Here is a 17006-nt window from a genome sequence, read left to right as displayed (position 1 = left end):
CTTTATACAGTATAGACCAAAAGGTATAGAAAATATTATAAATGCCTTCCTTTGCAAAGAGACTTTATTCATTCATTCACTTGTGATTGTGTATCTAGAAAACATATTTTTAGTGTTTTTGCTATTCATTTATTTAATATGTATTAGTGCCCACTATGTGTCAAGAGTGATTCGAGGTGCTGAGAATATTTTCAGTGATCAAGGCAGATAAAATCCCTGCCCTCCTGAAGTTTATATTACATTAGAGGCAGGAAAGAAAACCGTGTTTTCAAAAATAAAATAAAAAAGTAGATGTTTATGGTGTAAATACAGAATAATGAGAAGGCACACAAAAAGGTCTGCTTTAGGAAAAGTAGTCAGGATAAGCACCCCTCAGGAAGTAATATTTGAATAGAGACCCAAAGGACAGTAATGGGCAAGCCCTGTGGAGGGCTGGGAAGAGCATTCTGGCAGCTGGGAAGCTGATGTGCAGTACCTAGGACCGGACATTGCAATGAGCTCATCGGTAGTGGTAGATACTATGTCTTTTCTCCAGCTATTTATAACCTGTAGTGGAAGAATACAGAAATGACTGCCCGCGAAAAACGGTCATTTCTGCTTTGATTTACTGTGTCAGTCTTTCTGCCTCTTTGGAGTTGCTAATTTCTTCATCAGCTACCACATCCTCCCAGGACCTCTCTGAGGGTTGATTAGGGCTGCAGTTCAGAGTTCCCAAGGCATTGTCAGAGCACAAAATGCATTTCATTTGCTCCTGACTTTATTACATGCTATCCATCAGCTCACTGCAGGCACCTCTCAGGCATTTAATTCCACTGAGAGTTTTTCTCGATACAAATTACTTTCATTTACTGTAATTTTTTATACATTATCCACATGATTAGCTAGTTTTGAAACTCCTGACGAACACCTTTCTCAGAGGTCGTAATTCTTTCCATTTCTGCTATATCTCATGCCTTTCCCTGTGCTTTGCTAAAAATGAATCAATGAATTGTTCATTTCTTATCCTTACCCCAATGAAGCCATATATGGTAAGCATTAATTAAATTTTTTCTTGGCTCCAAAATCCTACTGCTATTTGAAAATTTCATGTAAATTATGGAAATGAATTTACTTCCATTGTTGAAAAGTGATCATCTTCTTGTGAAGTGAAAACTAAGTTCTGGCTAATTTTATTGAAAGTAGTGTGCAAGTCAAACATTGCTTTTTTGTTTTTAAGTTAATATTTAAAGATTTGTCATGTAACAGATTTCTGTTACAAAATTTTATCTTCCTTGAGTGAGAAATGTCTAGAAAAATTCATTAATGAATCTTGAAAACTTTGGTCATGAACTACTTACAGTGTCCTCTTTCCATACTTCAGTAATACTGAATACCTCTTAAAGACAGGATATGAGTAATGCTGTATCTAGTGAAACTCTAGGAAGAATTTAAAATGTAATCATCATTAGCAAAAATTCTAAAAACAGCATGTTCTTACTCAGTGCTTTGGCTTCCTTGCTGTCTTAATTCTATATACTTGCCTTCTTTTCATAAGATGTGCTACTGTTAGTATTGCAGATCTAGAGCCAATTACAATTGAGTGACCTGGATTCTGTGTGTCTTCTACATCATCAGCTAGATTTTTTTAACTAGTCTCAATTTTAGTAACAGTAAATCTATAAAAGGAAAAAATGTGTTGTATGGAAACCAATTTGACCATAAATTTCATAATAAAAAAATAAATAAACATGATACAAATTTCAATTTTTTATTGATTTGAGTGATGAAAGACTTTAAAATGTTCACTGACCTTTCATCTATGATTTTCCTTTACTTGTGCAGTTTATTGCTAATTTTATATTGAGTCTTTTTAAAATGTGATGTATTAATGTCATCTCCTGGTATCTAAGTTGGAAAAAATGGTTTTTAAAAAAAAAGCACAGAATGTAAATATTTTAGGAATGTCTTCTGTCTGAAAAGTTTACGACAGCTTCTGGCAGAAGATGTCAAAATAACATTTGGAACCATGGGCATTGATGTTCTTGGCAAATTATTGTTTTTTCTTCAGGCTTCCATTTGCAGAATAATAATATCTTACAAAAATGGGAAATGTTTTATTTTTATTTTTTTTAATGTTTATTTTTTGAGAGAGCACAAGCTAGGGAGGGGCAGAAAGAGAGGGAGACACAGAATCTGAAGCAGGCTCCAGGCTCTGAGCTGTCAGCACAGAGCCCAATGGGGGATGCAGGACTTGAACTCATAAACTGCAAGATCCCCACCTGAGCCAAAGTTGGATGGCTTAACTGACTAAGCTACCCAGGCACCCCAGCAAGTGTTTTTTAAATGATAAATAACCATTTAGAGAAAGAAAGGAAAGGAAACTGAAAAGTAAATATTGTACAATGATATTTTCCTTTCAGGATCAAATGAAAGTACAGAAATACAATAGTTAATAATTGAATGCAATAGTTCTCAACTCTGGTATATATAATAATCATCTGCCATGCTTTTAATTTGTGGGGTTTTTTGTGGGGGGGGGGGGGTGTGGTGGGCTGTATGTGACAGCCTCAGATTCTTCCAACACCGCTGGGTGCTCAGTGGTTAAATTCAGTTCTGACACAAGCTCCCAGTTAGTGTTAGACCCCACGGGTTAAAGGCTCAGTCCCTTGAGACCTCCCACACTTCGGACACTCATTGCAATAGAGCACCCTGGCTACTCATAATTCTGACCAATAGTCAGAGACACCTCCCCACCCCCGGAGGTTTCCTTAACACTCAAGTTCAATAATTGCTAAAATGACTCAGAACTCATGACAGAAAGCGTTAGAGTTACTACAACTGTTTTATTGTGAAACATACAACTCAGGAACCACCAAGGAGAGCTGCATATGTCAAGGTATCGGATAAAGGGGTGCTGAGCTTCCAGAGCCCATACCCTCCCAGCACCTTGATGTCTTTACCAACCCTGATCTCTTAACCCCATTATTTAGGGGTTACATGAGAGTTCCTAATTAAGTAGGCACATTTGATTAATCGTTGGCTGTTGGTGGTTGAACATTTCAACCTTTTAATCACATGATTGGTTTCTCTGGCAACCAACCCCTATTTTGGAGTATCTAGGGACCCACCAAGAGCCACCTTATTAGCATAGACTAAGGTAAGGTTGAAAGTGTGTTATGGGATTAAAAAAAAAAAAATCTATCACTTCTGTCAGGAAGTTCCAAGGGTTTTAGGAGCTCTGTGTCAGGAATCAAGGATGAAGAGCAAATATTTATGTATATTTCAAATATATAACCCAGATAGTCATTGGGATTGTTTCCGAATATTATGGTTTTCCTTCCGGATATATGGTAGAATTTCACTTTCTCACCCTTACCCTTTTATTAGGTTGGACCTATGACTTGTTTTACCAGTAAAGATGAACAGAAGTGACATGGTCACTTTAGGAAGAAGCTTTAGGAATTAGTGTGCCAGGAGTGCCTGGGTGGCTCAGTCGGTTAAGCGTCTGACTTCAGCTCAGCTCATGATCTCACAGTTCATGAGTTCAAGCCCCGCATTGGGCTCTGTGCTGACAGGTCAGAGCCTGGAACCTGCTTCAGATTCTGTGTCTCCCTCTGTCTCTCTGCCCATGCCCGCTTGTGCGCTGTCTCTCTCAAAAATAAACACTAAAAAAATTTTGAAAAGAAAAGAAATTAGTGTGCCAGTCACCATGTTCCCATCTCAGTGCCCTGGTGGTTAGGGAAGAACATAGCATCCTAGGTACTTGAGTTACTAGAGTTAAATGGAACATCTTGGTATTCCATGGGACTTGCATGAACAAAATATGATCTTTTGCTTTTACATTAAGCTTCTGAGATTTAAGGGTTATTTATTATTATAACCTAACCCATCCTGACTGATACAAGCTTTAAAATAAAACTCAATCACAGATTAATGTGTTTATTTTCCTAGTTTGCTAAGGCTTGTTATCAGTAATGAGTATTGAATTTTATTGAATGCTGTTTTTTCTCTCTCTGTCGAATTGATCATGTTTTTCATCTTAATCTGATAATGTCATGGATTTCATCACAGATATTCTCATGTGGAAATATTTTTCCATTCTTGAGATAACCCCTGTTGATCATCTTAGACGTTCTATACGTTGCTAGATATTGCTAGATATTGCTATACATTGCTATACATTTTCTATTTTTTTAGGAATTCTAAATATATGTCCATTAATTAGACTAATTTATAATTCTTTTGTTTCCATTCTTATATAAGGTCAAATTTGATAAATTAAGTTGGGGAGCTTTTACTCTTTTTTCTCATCTCAGTATGTATTGAGTTCTTTAAATGTTTGATTAGAACTTGTCTTTAAAATATCTGGACCTGGTGCTTTTTGGTGTATGGATTTTTGAACTTCAGTACAAGTTGTTTAATGGTTATAGGTATTTTTAGCTTTCCTATTTTTTTCTTGAGTCAATTTTAAGATTTCCATTCTAGAAAAGTGTCACTTTGTTTTAAATTTAATATAAGAGGGCTATAAAAGTTGTATGAGTTTTTTATAGAGAGAGATATAGAGGAATATATATGTAGTTTTTTCTCTACCATATCTGTACAATGTTAATATTATATTTTTATTTCTAATATGTACTTTTCTTAACCAATTTTTCCAGAAGTTTTCTATTAGTCTCTTCAAAGAATCCGATTTTTGCTTTAGTTGATACTCTAAAGGTTCTATTTTAGTTATTCTCTTAATTTTTACCTTCTTTCTACTTTGTGAATATATTATTTTCCTGATTTCTTGAGTTGAATGTTTAACTTATTAAGCTTAATCTCACTTTTTTAATGAGTAATTTAAGGCTATACATTTAGATCCAAATCAAGTTTTTGTATGTAGTACTTGTTTAACCTTAGCTAGTTTGGAAGTTGTAGGTTCCATTTGTATTCTTTTGGGGATTATAACCTTTACATTTATAAATTTGTAACCTGTATATTGACCTTAACAATGTTGAAAGTCACTAGCCCATCCCCTTACAAAGCAAGCACCTTAGATACCTTTTACTTCATTTGCAGCCCTCCCATCTCATCGTTTCTTCTTGTATCTCTCCATTTGGGGTAATTTCCTCAGATCACTATTCCTTAGCTATAGCTAATATGTTGTTTTCCCAGTCCTTTTTTTTTTTTTCAATGAAATAAACTTTTTAAAAGTTTTGGTATTTTTTCAAATCTATTGTTTATGATATCCTATTTTATTGTGGTTTTAAATAATACTTATTTTATAGTGGTTTTCCGATTGCCCTAATAGCTCTAATAGTTTTCTAAAGAAGCTGTTCCTTCTGTTTCTTACATCTGCTGACTCTCCCTCCCTCCTTCCTTACATTGGTAAGTGACTTTGGAAAGTGTGTTTGTCCTCATTGAGGTGTGTTTTTACCTCTGGAAAAGCTTTGCATTCTCTTCTGTCTACCTCAAGGCTTTTGGCTTCCAGCTTTTTCACCGAGATAGGACCAGTTTTTAAATGTCTTTCTTAAGCTTGGAATTTCCTTGCCATAAGGGTAGTTTAAACTCAGACTAAATTCACATACATGGCTTTAGTTTGGGGTTTTGATTTCTCATAGTAGACTTTTCCTCAACCCTGGAGCCTGGCTAGAGACCAGCTTTTTTTTTGCCTGAAGCAGTGAAAGAGTGTCTCACCTGTGTCATGGAGAGGGACAGTCATTTCAGGGTCTGGTTTTATGCAGAAATCTCGGGTCTAGTTTCTCATCTTAGGTAAGCCCAAGGCCACATCTACTGTCCCCACATAGGTGTTACAGTCCTGGGACCTCTGCCCATAATTTTATATGCATACACACACATATTAGGATCTGATCCTTGTATTTATTTAGGACAGATCTCCTTTCCTCTCCTCCCCCTGCTCCCCACACACTTTGACATCAACTGATTGCTGGTCAGCTATGGCTTGTATTTCCTCTTCATTTAATACCTCATCAACAACATACTCTTATCATTTAAACTTCATTTTTTTCAAACTTATGTGTTTGTAGCAGGCAGAAAATATTCATTAGCTCAATCCACATTACTGATAGAATCCTTTACTTTCTAATAAAGGAAGAATAATCATTAACCAAAAATATAGAAACGTAATAATGGCTAATGATTGATAGGCCAACTGAAAGATGAGAGTGAACTAATTGAGGAAAGCTGTTTAGAGGTTCTCTCATTTAATATCTATTCAACATGTACTATATAAGATTGTAGACACACTGTTCTAGATCCTGGAGGTACAAAGATAGAGAATATACAATGTCTTGATACTTTTGGGGAGTCCTAGCAGGCTGATCTTTACATGTGGGTTTTGTTACTCTTCCACAGATAGAGTTTTTGCAGCTGATCAGTACTGTGCTGCTTACCAGCTGTGTGATCTCAGGACTTAAGATGTCTTCATCAGCCAGGCTTCACAGGGGACAATATGGAAGATCTTCAGTAGCTAAAAGCAGCAGGCCATATAAACCTATTCTGCTGATTTCTTATTTTCCCCAAGAGGGCTGCTTAAAGGAGGGTAAAGACATGCTAAGCATTAAAGAATTACTGTAGAATGTGGCTGAGTATTCAGAAAGGAACAAAGACAACCATGAGTGATACCAGTCCATTCTGGTGATGTCAGTGGCAGGGACACTCAGAAAGAAGGGCCTTCCCAGTACTTTTAATCAAGTGGTTCAAAGAGAACATGATCAAGAGAGGCCTTCAGATCAATTGTGTTATTGTTTCTATCAACAGTGAACAGAGGGAATAACACATAACCATCCTAGGTCGTTGGTTGCAGGATCACGGCCTTATGGTGGAAATGATGCACCTCTCCTCTGAATCAAGTCTTACACGAGCACTCCAGGAAGTTAAAGATGATGGGTCCCCATTTTGCATTCCTCTTGCACCGTAATTATGCTTCATGAGTGTATCAAAAGCTTTTTCTTGTCCCTAGTACATTGTCACATGCTCCTGGAAGATGCCCTGTGCTGTGGCTAAAGAATACAGGAGATTTTTCTCTGAACGGGAGCAGCAGGAACATGCTGGAATTGCACTGCAGGCGCCTTACCAGCTCCTCGGTCCCTTAGGCATTCAGCACCTTCTCTTCCTGTTGACTGAGGGAAAGTGTATGGGAATGACTTGAGCCTGCTCATTGACTACCTGGAAAGGAGGAAAAGGCAACTGGAAGGCTTGGAGATACCAAGTCTTTGGCTAGCAAGTGATCATTCCTCATTTCAAGGCACAAATACCCCCTGTCATGGGCAAACTGCCTCCACTTCTTCCAACCCCTGGAAAAGGGATCCTTCTCAGGCCCTCATCCCCCTGCCCCCCTTCCTGCCAAGTCCCCCTCATTAAGGGACAGGCCAGGTGGCACTCTCCACCACCAGTTCTTCAGTCAGTGCTGCACAAGCAGACAGCTCAACCCAGGTCTTTGGTGAACTAAGAAAAGCTCCCTGAGCCAGGAGAACAAGATGGCTGCTGCCCCAATGGCAGCCTCACCCTCCTTCAAGGACCAAGGCCCCTGCTGACCTGCAGCACTGATGTCCAGGCAGTGGATATGAATGTGTTTCCCTTCTGTTCGATACATGGTCCTGTGGAAACGTTTTTCATATTTGGAGTCTCTTTGTGCCAAACTAGAGATTTGTGGAAGGTCATTGTTACAGATATGGGATCTCAAAGTTGTTCGATAATATACATATTAAAATACAATACAAACTTTTAACTTTTTTTTAAAAGATACAGTGTTTTTCTTTAGGGAGTTCATAGTCTATCAAAGAGAATGATATAGTACAAATATAATATAGAATGGTAGGAGAAATTCTTACAGAAGTGTGTGTAATTTCTGTGGAGTCTGCAAGTAATCTCTAGGTCCCCTCTTTGCCTGTTAGAGTTAGATACTTGATAGAGTGGATGATGTTTCCAAAAGTTGCTGTAGAACAAGTGAAAGGCCCCAAAGCAGACACATGTACAGGGGATCCCACTGGTATTTTGGTTTGGCTAGAGAAATAGGAGTGAGTGAAGAATGATGGCAGATGAAGGCAGAGAAGTAGGCACAGGTTTTCAGATTTTATTCTGTAGCAAGCGGTTCATTGTGTATGTAAATTAGGAAGATAACACTGGTGGTTGTCTTTCTACAGATGTGTTAAGATGCTGAGAGGAAAACTAGAAGGTGTGAGCCAAATTAAGAGGCTGTCGCAGTGAGGCCAGTGATGATGGATTTCCGAAAGCATGAGGAGAGGTGAAGAGGAAGGAGCAGTGGATTTCAGAAATGGAGACTCAGAGAAGATTTCAGAGTTAGTATAAACTGAGAACAGGAACAGTGTTAAGTACACCAAAATTTATTGAACGTTAACATATGGCAGGCATTTTACCAAATCCCTGTAGCTCACACAACATCATAAGACAAATGATAATTTATAGATGAGAACACAGTCTCAGAGAAGCTCATGAATAGCCCAGCATTGCACCTGTGGGGCTGTAACCCAGGGCTGCCTGGCTCCCAAGCTTGATTCTTCCCACTCCTTTTATTGCCTCTCGGTAGGGATTTTTTTTATTATTATTATTCTAATCATTTTTTCCATGGAAGTCTGCCTCATATTGTAGTTTTATAAAGTGAAAGGATGAGCAATTCAAGAGTCTCTAAATAACTATAATTTGAAGCTTCAAATTACTTCTCAACTGTAAGCTAATTAAATCTTGCAAGGCTGGCCCCTCTAAAGTTGAAAACGATTTGGCATCTCTTTCCATGTCATTAGGCTACATCTATCTTCACAGTGTGACGATTCCGCACCCTGCATTTTCTGTTGGTCGACATGTGGTTTGAGGGCGGTGGGGCAAAGGGTGATAATTATTCCCATCCCCTCTGGTGAAATTTATCAGAAACTAATTCAGAAGCTGTGCTCTCATCACTAAGCTAGTTCACAGTTCAAAAACCAGTGATCGCTCAGGGATGTCTGACAAATACGGTGTCACCATAAATTGAAGAAATAGGAAGCCAGTAGCAATTATTGATGGTTGAGTGCAGGAGAAGTTCTTTTGGGCTTTTCACGTAAGTGAGTAGAAAAGATCTGATTTTAATAAACAAGATGGAATCCTGTCACCAGCTTTTCCTGCCAACTGGATTCTTCCTTTCCTGCCAACCAAATTCGTAACCATCCTTTCCTTTTCTTTAAACAGTAATCATGGGGACTAAAGGAACACTGAGAGGCATGAAGCTCAAAAATAGCCCGAGCCCACCCCTCCTATCATGCCTTACACAGGGGTTAAATGGGATTTCTGGACCAAAGATGAGGGGGTTGTACGTTGTAGTGGTTTAGAGGACAGATGCTAGAACCAGACTGCCTAGAGTTGAAACCTGGTTCGCACACTCACTAGCCACGTGATCTTAGGCAAGTTGCTTACTGTCCCTGTGTCTCAGTTTCTTCATCTATAGAGTGGAAAGAATAAGACACACCCCATGGGTTTGTTTGAAGATTACAATGTAATGTAAAGAACTCAGAACAGCAGCTGGCACAGAGTAAGCCCTGTATAAGTGTTTATTATTATTACTATCATTCTTGACATTTATAAGCAATAACTTCTATTTTAGTGTGTTGTGGTGATTGTTACTAGGCTTAGACAATAAAATATTTGATTTCTTATTTCCAGTAAGCAAATTTTTGAGTAGAATAAGAATAGACAGTCTCTTTTATGTTTATCCATTATGACGTTTTGCTCTGATTTTGTTGTGTAAATCTTTCAAATAGAAAAGATTTAAAACTGAACCGTAAGTTCTAAAACTGGTAACTAAAATTGAATGTGGTTTTTGTGCTTTTAAAAAATAGATTCTTTATTAAATTGGAAACAATTTAGTGCACCCACATTCCTTCTGATTTAAGTAACCTATAGAAAATTAAAATGACTACCAAGGTGGAATTAACCATATTTGTGATTGGCAAAGGAAAGTCACAAACAGCTTTCATGCAGCACGTGCAGCTATTTTAATGGATGTTCCAGACTGGTCCATAAACCCACCCGGTTGCTGCACTGTTCCACAGATGGCCACTTAAACAATTTAATATCACTAAAATGGTTCTGGTAAAGAATTCTTTAAAACACACTGCAATGATTTGTCATTTTGAGCTGTCTGAAATACCATCATTGCCCTAATGGCCCATGGTCAGAACATTTTTCTCCAAATGTGTTTTTTCCCTCCTACTGACTCTCCTTCTTCTGTTCAAACCCTCTTCTTTCATCTGTGTGTTCTTAATAACCACTAATCAGGCTTAAGTTTCATTCATAGTGTCTAGCCTCCACTAGATTTCCTTGCCTTGCTCCCTAAGACCTTGATTTGAGAAGCATCCTGTCTTCAAATCTTACCCTTTGTGAGTCCACTTCAGAAACTTTTAGGTAACCTTTTCTTCAAGTTCTGAGGGCTACTTGATTGTAGGAGGAGGGCAGCTTGACAGAGGGATTCACAGTGCAAAGACTCAGTGGTGAGCAGCCTTTGGGACGTGTACAGTGAGGAGGTGCTCCTACAAGGTACAGCATGTTGCACAGTGAGCCGTGCCCTCAGCTGTGGCAGTGGGAACGTGGGTAGATGTATCACAGAGGCACCACAGCTCCTCGCTGGTGTCCCCGGCAGACCATGCTAATCGATCATGGCAACCTTGCAATCCTTCTTAACAGAGCACTCCAGTCACTACCAGTCATTTGATGTTGGCACGTAAGATGAAACCTATTTGCCATCCGGGATGTGATTTCTGCAAAAGACATAAAGTTTTCTTCAAATGGATTTTTCTTATATTGATTCTCCATAAAAAAAAAAAAAAAAAGGAAAAAAAAAAAACCCTGAGGACGAAACATTAAATCTCAACTTTGTGAAGGCATTTCTTTAGCGGGGGAAATATAATATGGTTCGGAACATCGGACATCTCAAGCAAGCCTTTGGCAAGTGCTAGATTCAGTCAGTTCATAGCCGAATTTTTTGACACGTGCATAAGTGCTGACATTCAGTGCTGGTGCTTCAGGTGAGATCAATGTACTGTAGATACCAGACTGAGTTGACATTCTCTTATAGACATTCAGAACCCAGATTGTATTCTTGTCATACCAAGAGCCATCCTCTTTTTGTACAAAGGTGGATGATCAAGAGTGGCTCATTTCTCAGAAGCTTTGATTTTGCTCAAACGCTTGGAGAAATGCTTTGTTATAACCTTAAAGATCTGGAATATGAGCAAAACTTAGTCAATTCACAGTTAACACATAAAGCACAGATATGCCTTATTTAGACTATGCTAAGCATTTTCCATACATTATCACATCTGATCCCCATAGCAATTCTACAAGGTAGATAGAGCCTACTTTTGTTCCTAAGATGTCCTAAGATGTCCTAAGGTGAGGACATTGAGAAGAGAGAGCCCTAATTTGCCCAAAGCGCTATAGCTAATAAATGGAAGAACCACGATTTGTGTTTAGATAGTCCGAAAAGCCTGTTCTCTTCTCCCACACTGCCTTCACTTGAATTGCAAGTTTTATAATTCTCCTTATTTGAAGGTTCATACCATCCAGTCCTGCCTCTGGCTCCAAAGAAGCAAGCCCTTTGGGACCTCATTGGGTAGTAACTTCTAAAGCTTGAGCCCTGGCATAAGGCATCTGACAAATCATAGCCTCACCACCATGAGCAGAATAATAAAGAACCCCGGTTAAGGTTAGGCTTAAATAATATAGCAAGAATGCATTAGGACCTAGGAATAGAGTGGATATTTCAGAAGGTAGCCAAAAAGAGGTAGGGATTGAAAAGAATTGAAAGCCCAAGGAGTGCTTTTCCAGTGAAGTCAGCCATGTTTCTCAAAATGTGGTCATGGGAACCCCTGCATTAGAAGTGCCAGGAAGTCCCAAGTTCAGAAATATCTCCCCCATGTTGCCTTGTTTCAGTTAACGATTTTTCTTAACATTCTGTCAGCTGGGGAGCTGTCAACTATGAGGCAGTTAGATTGCTTTTAGTTGAGATTTGCAACCTGACAAATCAGGAATAGGGAAAAAAGCCTTTGGCTTCTGAAGCTCAGAAAGAAGATGGGAGTGTGAAGGTCAGGGTTGGGACAATATTAGAATGCGAAAGAGTGGGGGAGTCAGAGATGGTATGAGGATCGTGAAAACCTGAAGGGTAGGAAGGTGGCCGTAGGGGTCCTTGTGAATCTGCCTTGTGTCCCTCTGTTTTCTGTGTTCTGCTGGTCTCTCCCTACTCTAGGCCAGAACGAAGGGCCTTGCAGGCCTTGGTGCTCTCTCACCAGTTTCCAGACCCTCTCCTCTTGGGCTGCAGTAACTCCAGGAAGGACATCCTCTAGTAACATCCACGGCCATGCCTTTACCACCCCAAATATCTGACAGAAAAGCTATAAAACTTTTACGAGGGAATAATCAATGTCCAGATTTTTTTACATCCCCACAGTCTTGCCATATAGTCACTGTTTGTGACACACGGGATCCCCACAGGGCCAGTATCCCAGCCCCAAGCACGATGTAGGTTCCTGGCCACAGTCAGGACTTACGCTAGTGCTTGCCAAGATGGCTGCTGTCATCTTTTAGAAGTTACTCCATACTTCCTGATTACTGCTGCTTATGAAAAACATTTGCTTCAACTATTTCACCTCTTTTAATTCTGATTGTAGGTCTTCATACATGCAACATGAGCATTTCTAGCTGAGAAAGACTAATTCAGGTATTTTGGTCCAATTTAAGTACCAGCAGGGGTTGGGCATAGCAACAGATGGCATAAAAAGGGCTAGCCTCCTGTTTTCACAAGAACCTTGCAAGTGAGGTATTATTAGCCCCATTTTACAGATGAAATGAATGCTCTGACAATTACTTGTTCAAGTTTCACAGATAGTGACCAGGATTTAAAGCTAACCTGGCCTGCTCCCATGGCCTGTGCTCACTCCAGTTGCCCTTTGGAGATGCCAGGTGATGACAGTAATGGCCCTTATAACACACACAGCTCTCCTCTGCCAGTGCTGCTGCTCTCCCTCCTTCGGGAAGGGTGACGGTGTCGTTAGGCCTGCAAGCAGTGACCCATGTGTCGGCAACATTCTTTCACAACCACTTTTACCTTCCGGTTTTCCTTGATCCTCCTCCCTTTCCTTGTGTGTTTTGACTCCCCCATTCGCCTCCTTCCAGAATCAGGTGTTTCCTGGCTTTCCTTCCCCTGCCAACACTCTTAACCACTTTTCATCTGTTAACTACTTAGATGTTGAGGTGCACCTTGTTGAATGAATCCTAAGTGGAGAGTGCCCATTATAAATACAGTTGCCTTGGGGCGCCTGGGTGGCTCAGGTTAAGCATCCGACTTCGGCTCAGGTCATGATCTCACAGTTCATGGGTTTGAGCCCTGCATTGGGCTCTGTGCTGACACCTCAGAGCCTGGAGCCTGCTTCAGAGTCTGTGTCTCCTGATCTCTGCCCCTCCCCTGCTCATGCTCTGTCTCTCAAAAATAAAAAATAAATGTTAAAAAATTTAAAAATAATAATAAAAAATAAATGCAGTTGTCTTTAAAAATAATGTGGTGTATTAGTGAAACCAAAGGTTGCTTTTTATAGACTTTCTGCAAAATCAAATAGGCCCTTGTCATTTGTAGGTTAAAATGCTTGGAAATTTAGAACCAGCTGATGCTCCTCTTTCAGAGGAGGTGAGAGAAGCACGTAGATGTTTAAACATATGATCATGTGGAAGAGTTGTCACCACTGTGGATTATGCTTTGCACCTGCCATCTTCTTATATCTAAAAAATGTTAGCTACAGCCAAGTGTTGCCACATTCAAAGCTACTCCCTGTTCTTTTGTTACCTTATTTCAATTAAAATGAAAAAGGTGTTGAAATGACTAATACTCTAGTACCAAGAGCATCACAGACCAAAACAGGTAATTTTATGCTATTGCTATAGAAACAGCAGTAAAAGAAATGAGCATAAACCTTGCCTTTAAATGATTCAGTTATTCTTTTAGACCCTTGGTGCCATAATAGACACTCTCCTTTTAAGTAAACAAGGAATGGAACATCTATTAATGTAGATTTTTACTTTGCATTAAGATTTTTTTAAAAGCTAAAACCATGCATTACAGAAAAATAAAGATTAAGTGGGTTTTCCCAAATGCAACCTCAGTTTAGAAGTCATGCAGATGTTTCTGTAAGTCCATTGTCTCTAGACACAGCCTTATGATTTTGTTATCTAATTTGGCCAACATTAATACAGCTAATATTTACTGAGCACCTACTGTATGGCAGGCATCTGCTAGTCACATTGCCGCTGCCCTCATATTCTGAAGGAGAAGGCAGAGAAAAGCAAGTACATAACTACAAATCTGGTAAGTACTCTGAAGGAAACAGGCAAAGGATTAACCAAGGTGGTACCTGTTCTTAGGTAGGGCAATAAGGATATTTAAATTAAGACTTGAAGGAGGATGAAAAACCAGCTCTGGAAGGAAAAAGGTAGCCACAGAAAGAAAAGCCCTGTGCAAATTCCTGTCACAAGAGTATACCAGGTGTGAAGCTGTACAGTGGCACAAATGAGGTTGGCATGCATGCTGCTTTATCTCCTTCCACCCCTCCAGATCCACGGACTGTCTTCTCTCATGTGCTCTGTATCCAGGGCAGCACATGCCTTCTGTTCCCCCACATCACATTGTATTAATCACCCGACTCCCTCAATCTCAGGCCTTTTCAGTCAGTGGGAAGTATCATCAGGAGATCAGAAGACAGGAAGAGAGAAGTCAGGGTACTTCTTCCCTTTCCTTCTGCAGGACCCCTCCTACGAAGATCCAGTTGCTCTGTCTCCAGTCCTCCTCTTGCCCTTATACACCTAGGAATGGTTATGGCTGCCCTCTGTTGTTACCTTTCAGTGTCTAACCATCCCTCATTCCCTCAACCCTGCCCATACCTCTGTGAGGAGATATTTCATGGCATTCATTTAACCCATGTAGAGTGATTTTTTTTTTCCTTTGAGGTTCCTGATTATAGAGAATGAGACCTGGTAAGTGAGGCAGGATAATTTATAGACCTTGTGAGCTAGGAACATAGATTTTGTTCTCAGAGCAGCGTGAAGTTACTGACATAAGACAGGCTAATAGATCCCCATGTAAGATGGTCACTCTGGATGCACTTGAGAGTCTTGACTAGGGAAAGGAGGATAAAAATAGAAGCAGGGAGACCAGCTGGAAGGCTGTGCAGGCAAGACATATAGTGCTTGGACCAGAGTGACAGTATAAGAGTTAGAGAAATGAGTAGATTCAACATAGAACTGATAGACTTGAAGAGAGGAAATCCCTTAGGTTTCTGATTTGAGCCCTGCTGGGAGTAGTGAGGATGGGAATTGGGGTCTTTTTTTAAAGTTATTTAAATTCCAGTTAACATACAGTGTTATTAGTTTCAGATGTACAATATAGTGATTCACTTCCATACATCGCCCTGTGCTCATCACAAGTGTACTCCTTAATTCCCATCACCTATCTCACCCATCCCCCACCCATCTCCCCTCTGGTAACCATCAGTTTGTTCTCTATAGTTAAGAGTCTTTTTGTTGGTTTTCCTCTTGATGGGTTTCATTTGCAATGTCTGTGGAATATCCAGGAAAGGTTTGAAGTAAGCAGTTTGGAGTTCAAGGAATGAATCAGGGCTAGGGATGTAGATTGAATTGTCAACATACAGAAAACATTTAAAATCAGAGGGGGGAGTGGAAAATAGTCCCCAAGGAAAAGAATGTTTGAGAGAGAGAGAGAGAGAAGAGAACCCAGAAGCTCCCAGATATAAGTCTATAGGAACTATTTGAATGCACATTTTAATTCCTCCCAGAATATTGAATAATACATAAATCTAGCTTTAGGGAAAAGAAAAAGGGAATAGTGAATGCTTCAGAAATCAAATGTGAAAATGACAGGTATTATCTTCTCCCCATAAAATTATCTTGATATCTAATTGGATATACTTTTTAAACGAGCAGTAGTTTTGTGCCTTCTGGGAACACTTCCTTGCTTTGAAAATTGGTACAGATATAGCTCATGTGACCACATTAGCCTTGTGCTGGAAACTTGTGAATTGACTATGGAATTGAACAAGTTAATTTGCTGCTCATCTCAAGCTCTTATTTCTAACCAACAGGATTCAGGTGATGAATTCTATGTGTTGTCTAACTTAATTGGGAAATGTGTTTACATTGATAAGCTTCCAGCCTAATTCAAATGAAGGAAAGCTTTCTAATTTCACCTTTCATTTACTAAAATATTTTAAGATAAAAGAATGTATAAAAATGGCACCAATGTGTTACCACTAATGCAATCCATAATAACCAAATCTATTTGCTTTTTACTTCAAAACAATTATTAGGCTCTACAGTGAGACATTTCTTGGTGTTTTTCTTTAGTTCCTCTACAAATGATCATCCTCTGACTCCAGGGACCTATAGATTTTATTATATGGCCTTCCAGCTTGTATATTATAGCACTGAACTGTCATCCATAGCATCCATTAGAATGTTATTGACAAAATGTCCACTCGTATTGAACTAAGCACTCGATAAACCACTATAAGTAAATTGTTGTGCTCTTACCTCGAAGGATGGTCTATTGATTCCCCACATGAGTATGGGCCTAGCAGCAAAACCCTAGCTACAATTCCCTTGTGGTACCTGTGAAATGTTGCATATCTTTTTTGAGGTCCCGAGAAGTAAAGAGTTTTTTTAAACCTTCTTTTTTATATATCGTTGTCTGCGTAGATTATTTATTTTATTTCAGATAGTAAACTACTAATCATTGCTTTGTCCATATGGGCTAAAGCTCTTCCATTTAGAAATTATATAATAAAAGCAATCCATACCTAAGTTAAGAATCTTTGAAATCATTCTCTAAAGGTAACTGTTTTTGTGAGTGCCTGCAGAGATGAACTCTGCGTGTGTGTGGTATTATAATTCTTTTTTCCACAAAGAGAATCTACCATTTATACTTTATAGAAATTGGTTTGGTATGGTGACAGTGGGCCTACCTACTTTTATTTATC

The 17006-nt window shown here is 39.2% G+C and overlaps 1 protein-coding gene across 13 annotated transcripts in view; it reads left to right on the top strand.

Moving 5' to 3' along the window:
- Window positions 1-17006, top strand: part of CFAP20DC (CFAP20 domain containing) — a 238250-nt gene that overhangs the window by 49333 nt on the left and 171911 nt on the right. For 2 of the 13 annotated variants that reach the window (XM_053896824.1, XM_053896826.1), the window contains exons 2-3: window positions 6334-7636; window positions 8124-8279. The exons of 10 other annotated variants lie outside the window; for them this stretch is intronic. In XM_053896824.1, coding sequence (XP_053752799.1) covers window positions 8215-8279 — 65 coding nt within the window. In that variant the 5' untranslated portion in view covers window positions 6334-7636; window positions 8124-8214. The remainder of the gene's footprint in view (window positions 1-6333; window positions 7637-8123; window positions 8280-17006) is intronic. One more of the 13 variants, XM_053896825.1, reaches the window with a different exon arrangement.

The sequence above is a fragment of the Panthera pardus genome, unplaced genomic scaffold (genome assembly GCF_024362965.1).
Source record: "Panthera pardus isolate Hobbes unplaced genomic scaffold, ASM2436296v1 HiC_scaffold_8, whole genome shotgun sequence".
Lineage (NCBI taxonomy): Eukaryota > Metazoa > Chordata > Mammalia > Carnivora > Felidae > Panthera > Panthera pardus.
This window is presented reverse-complemented; position numbering and strand designations above follow the sequence as displayed.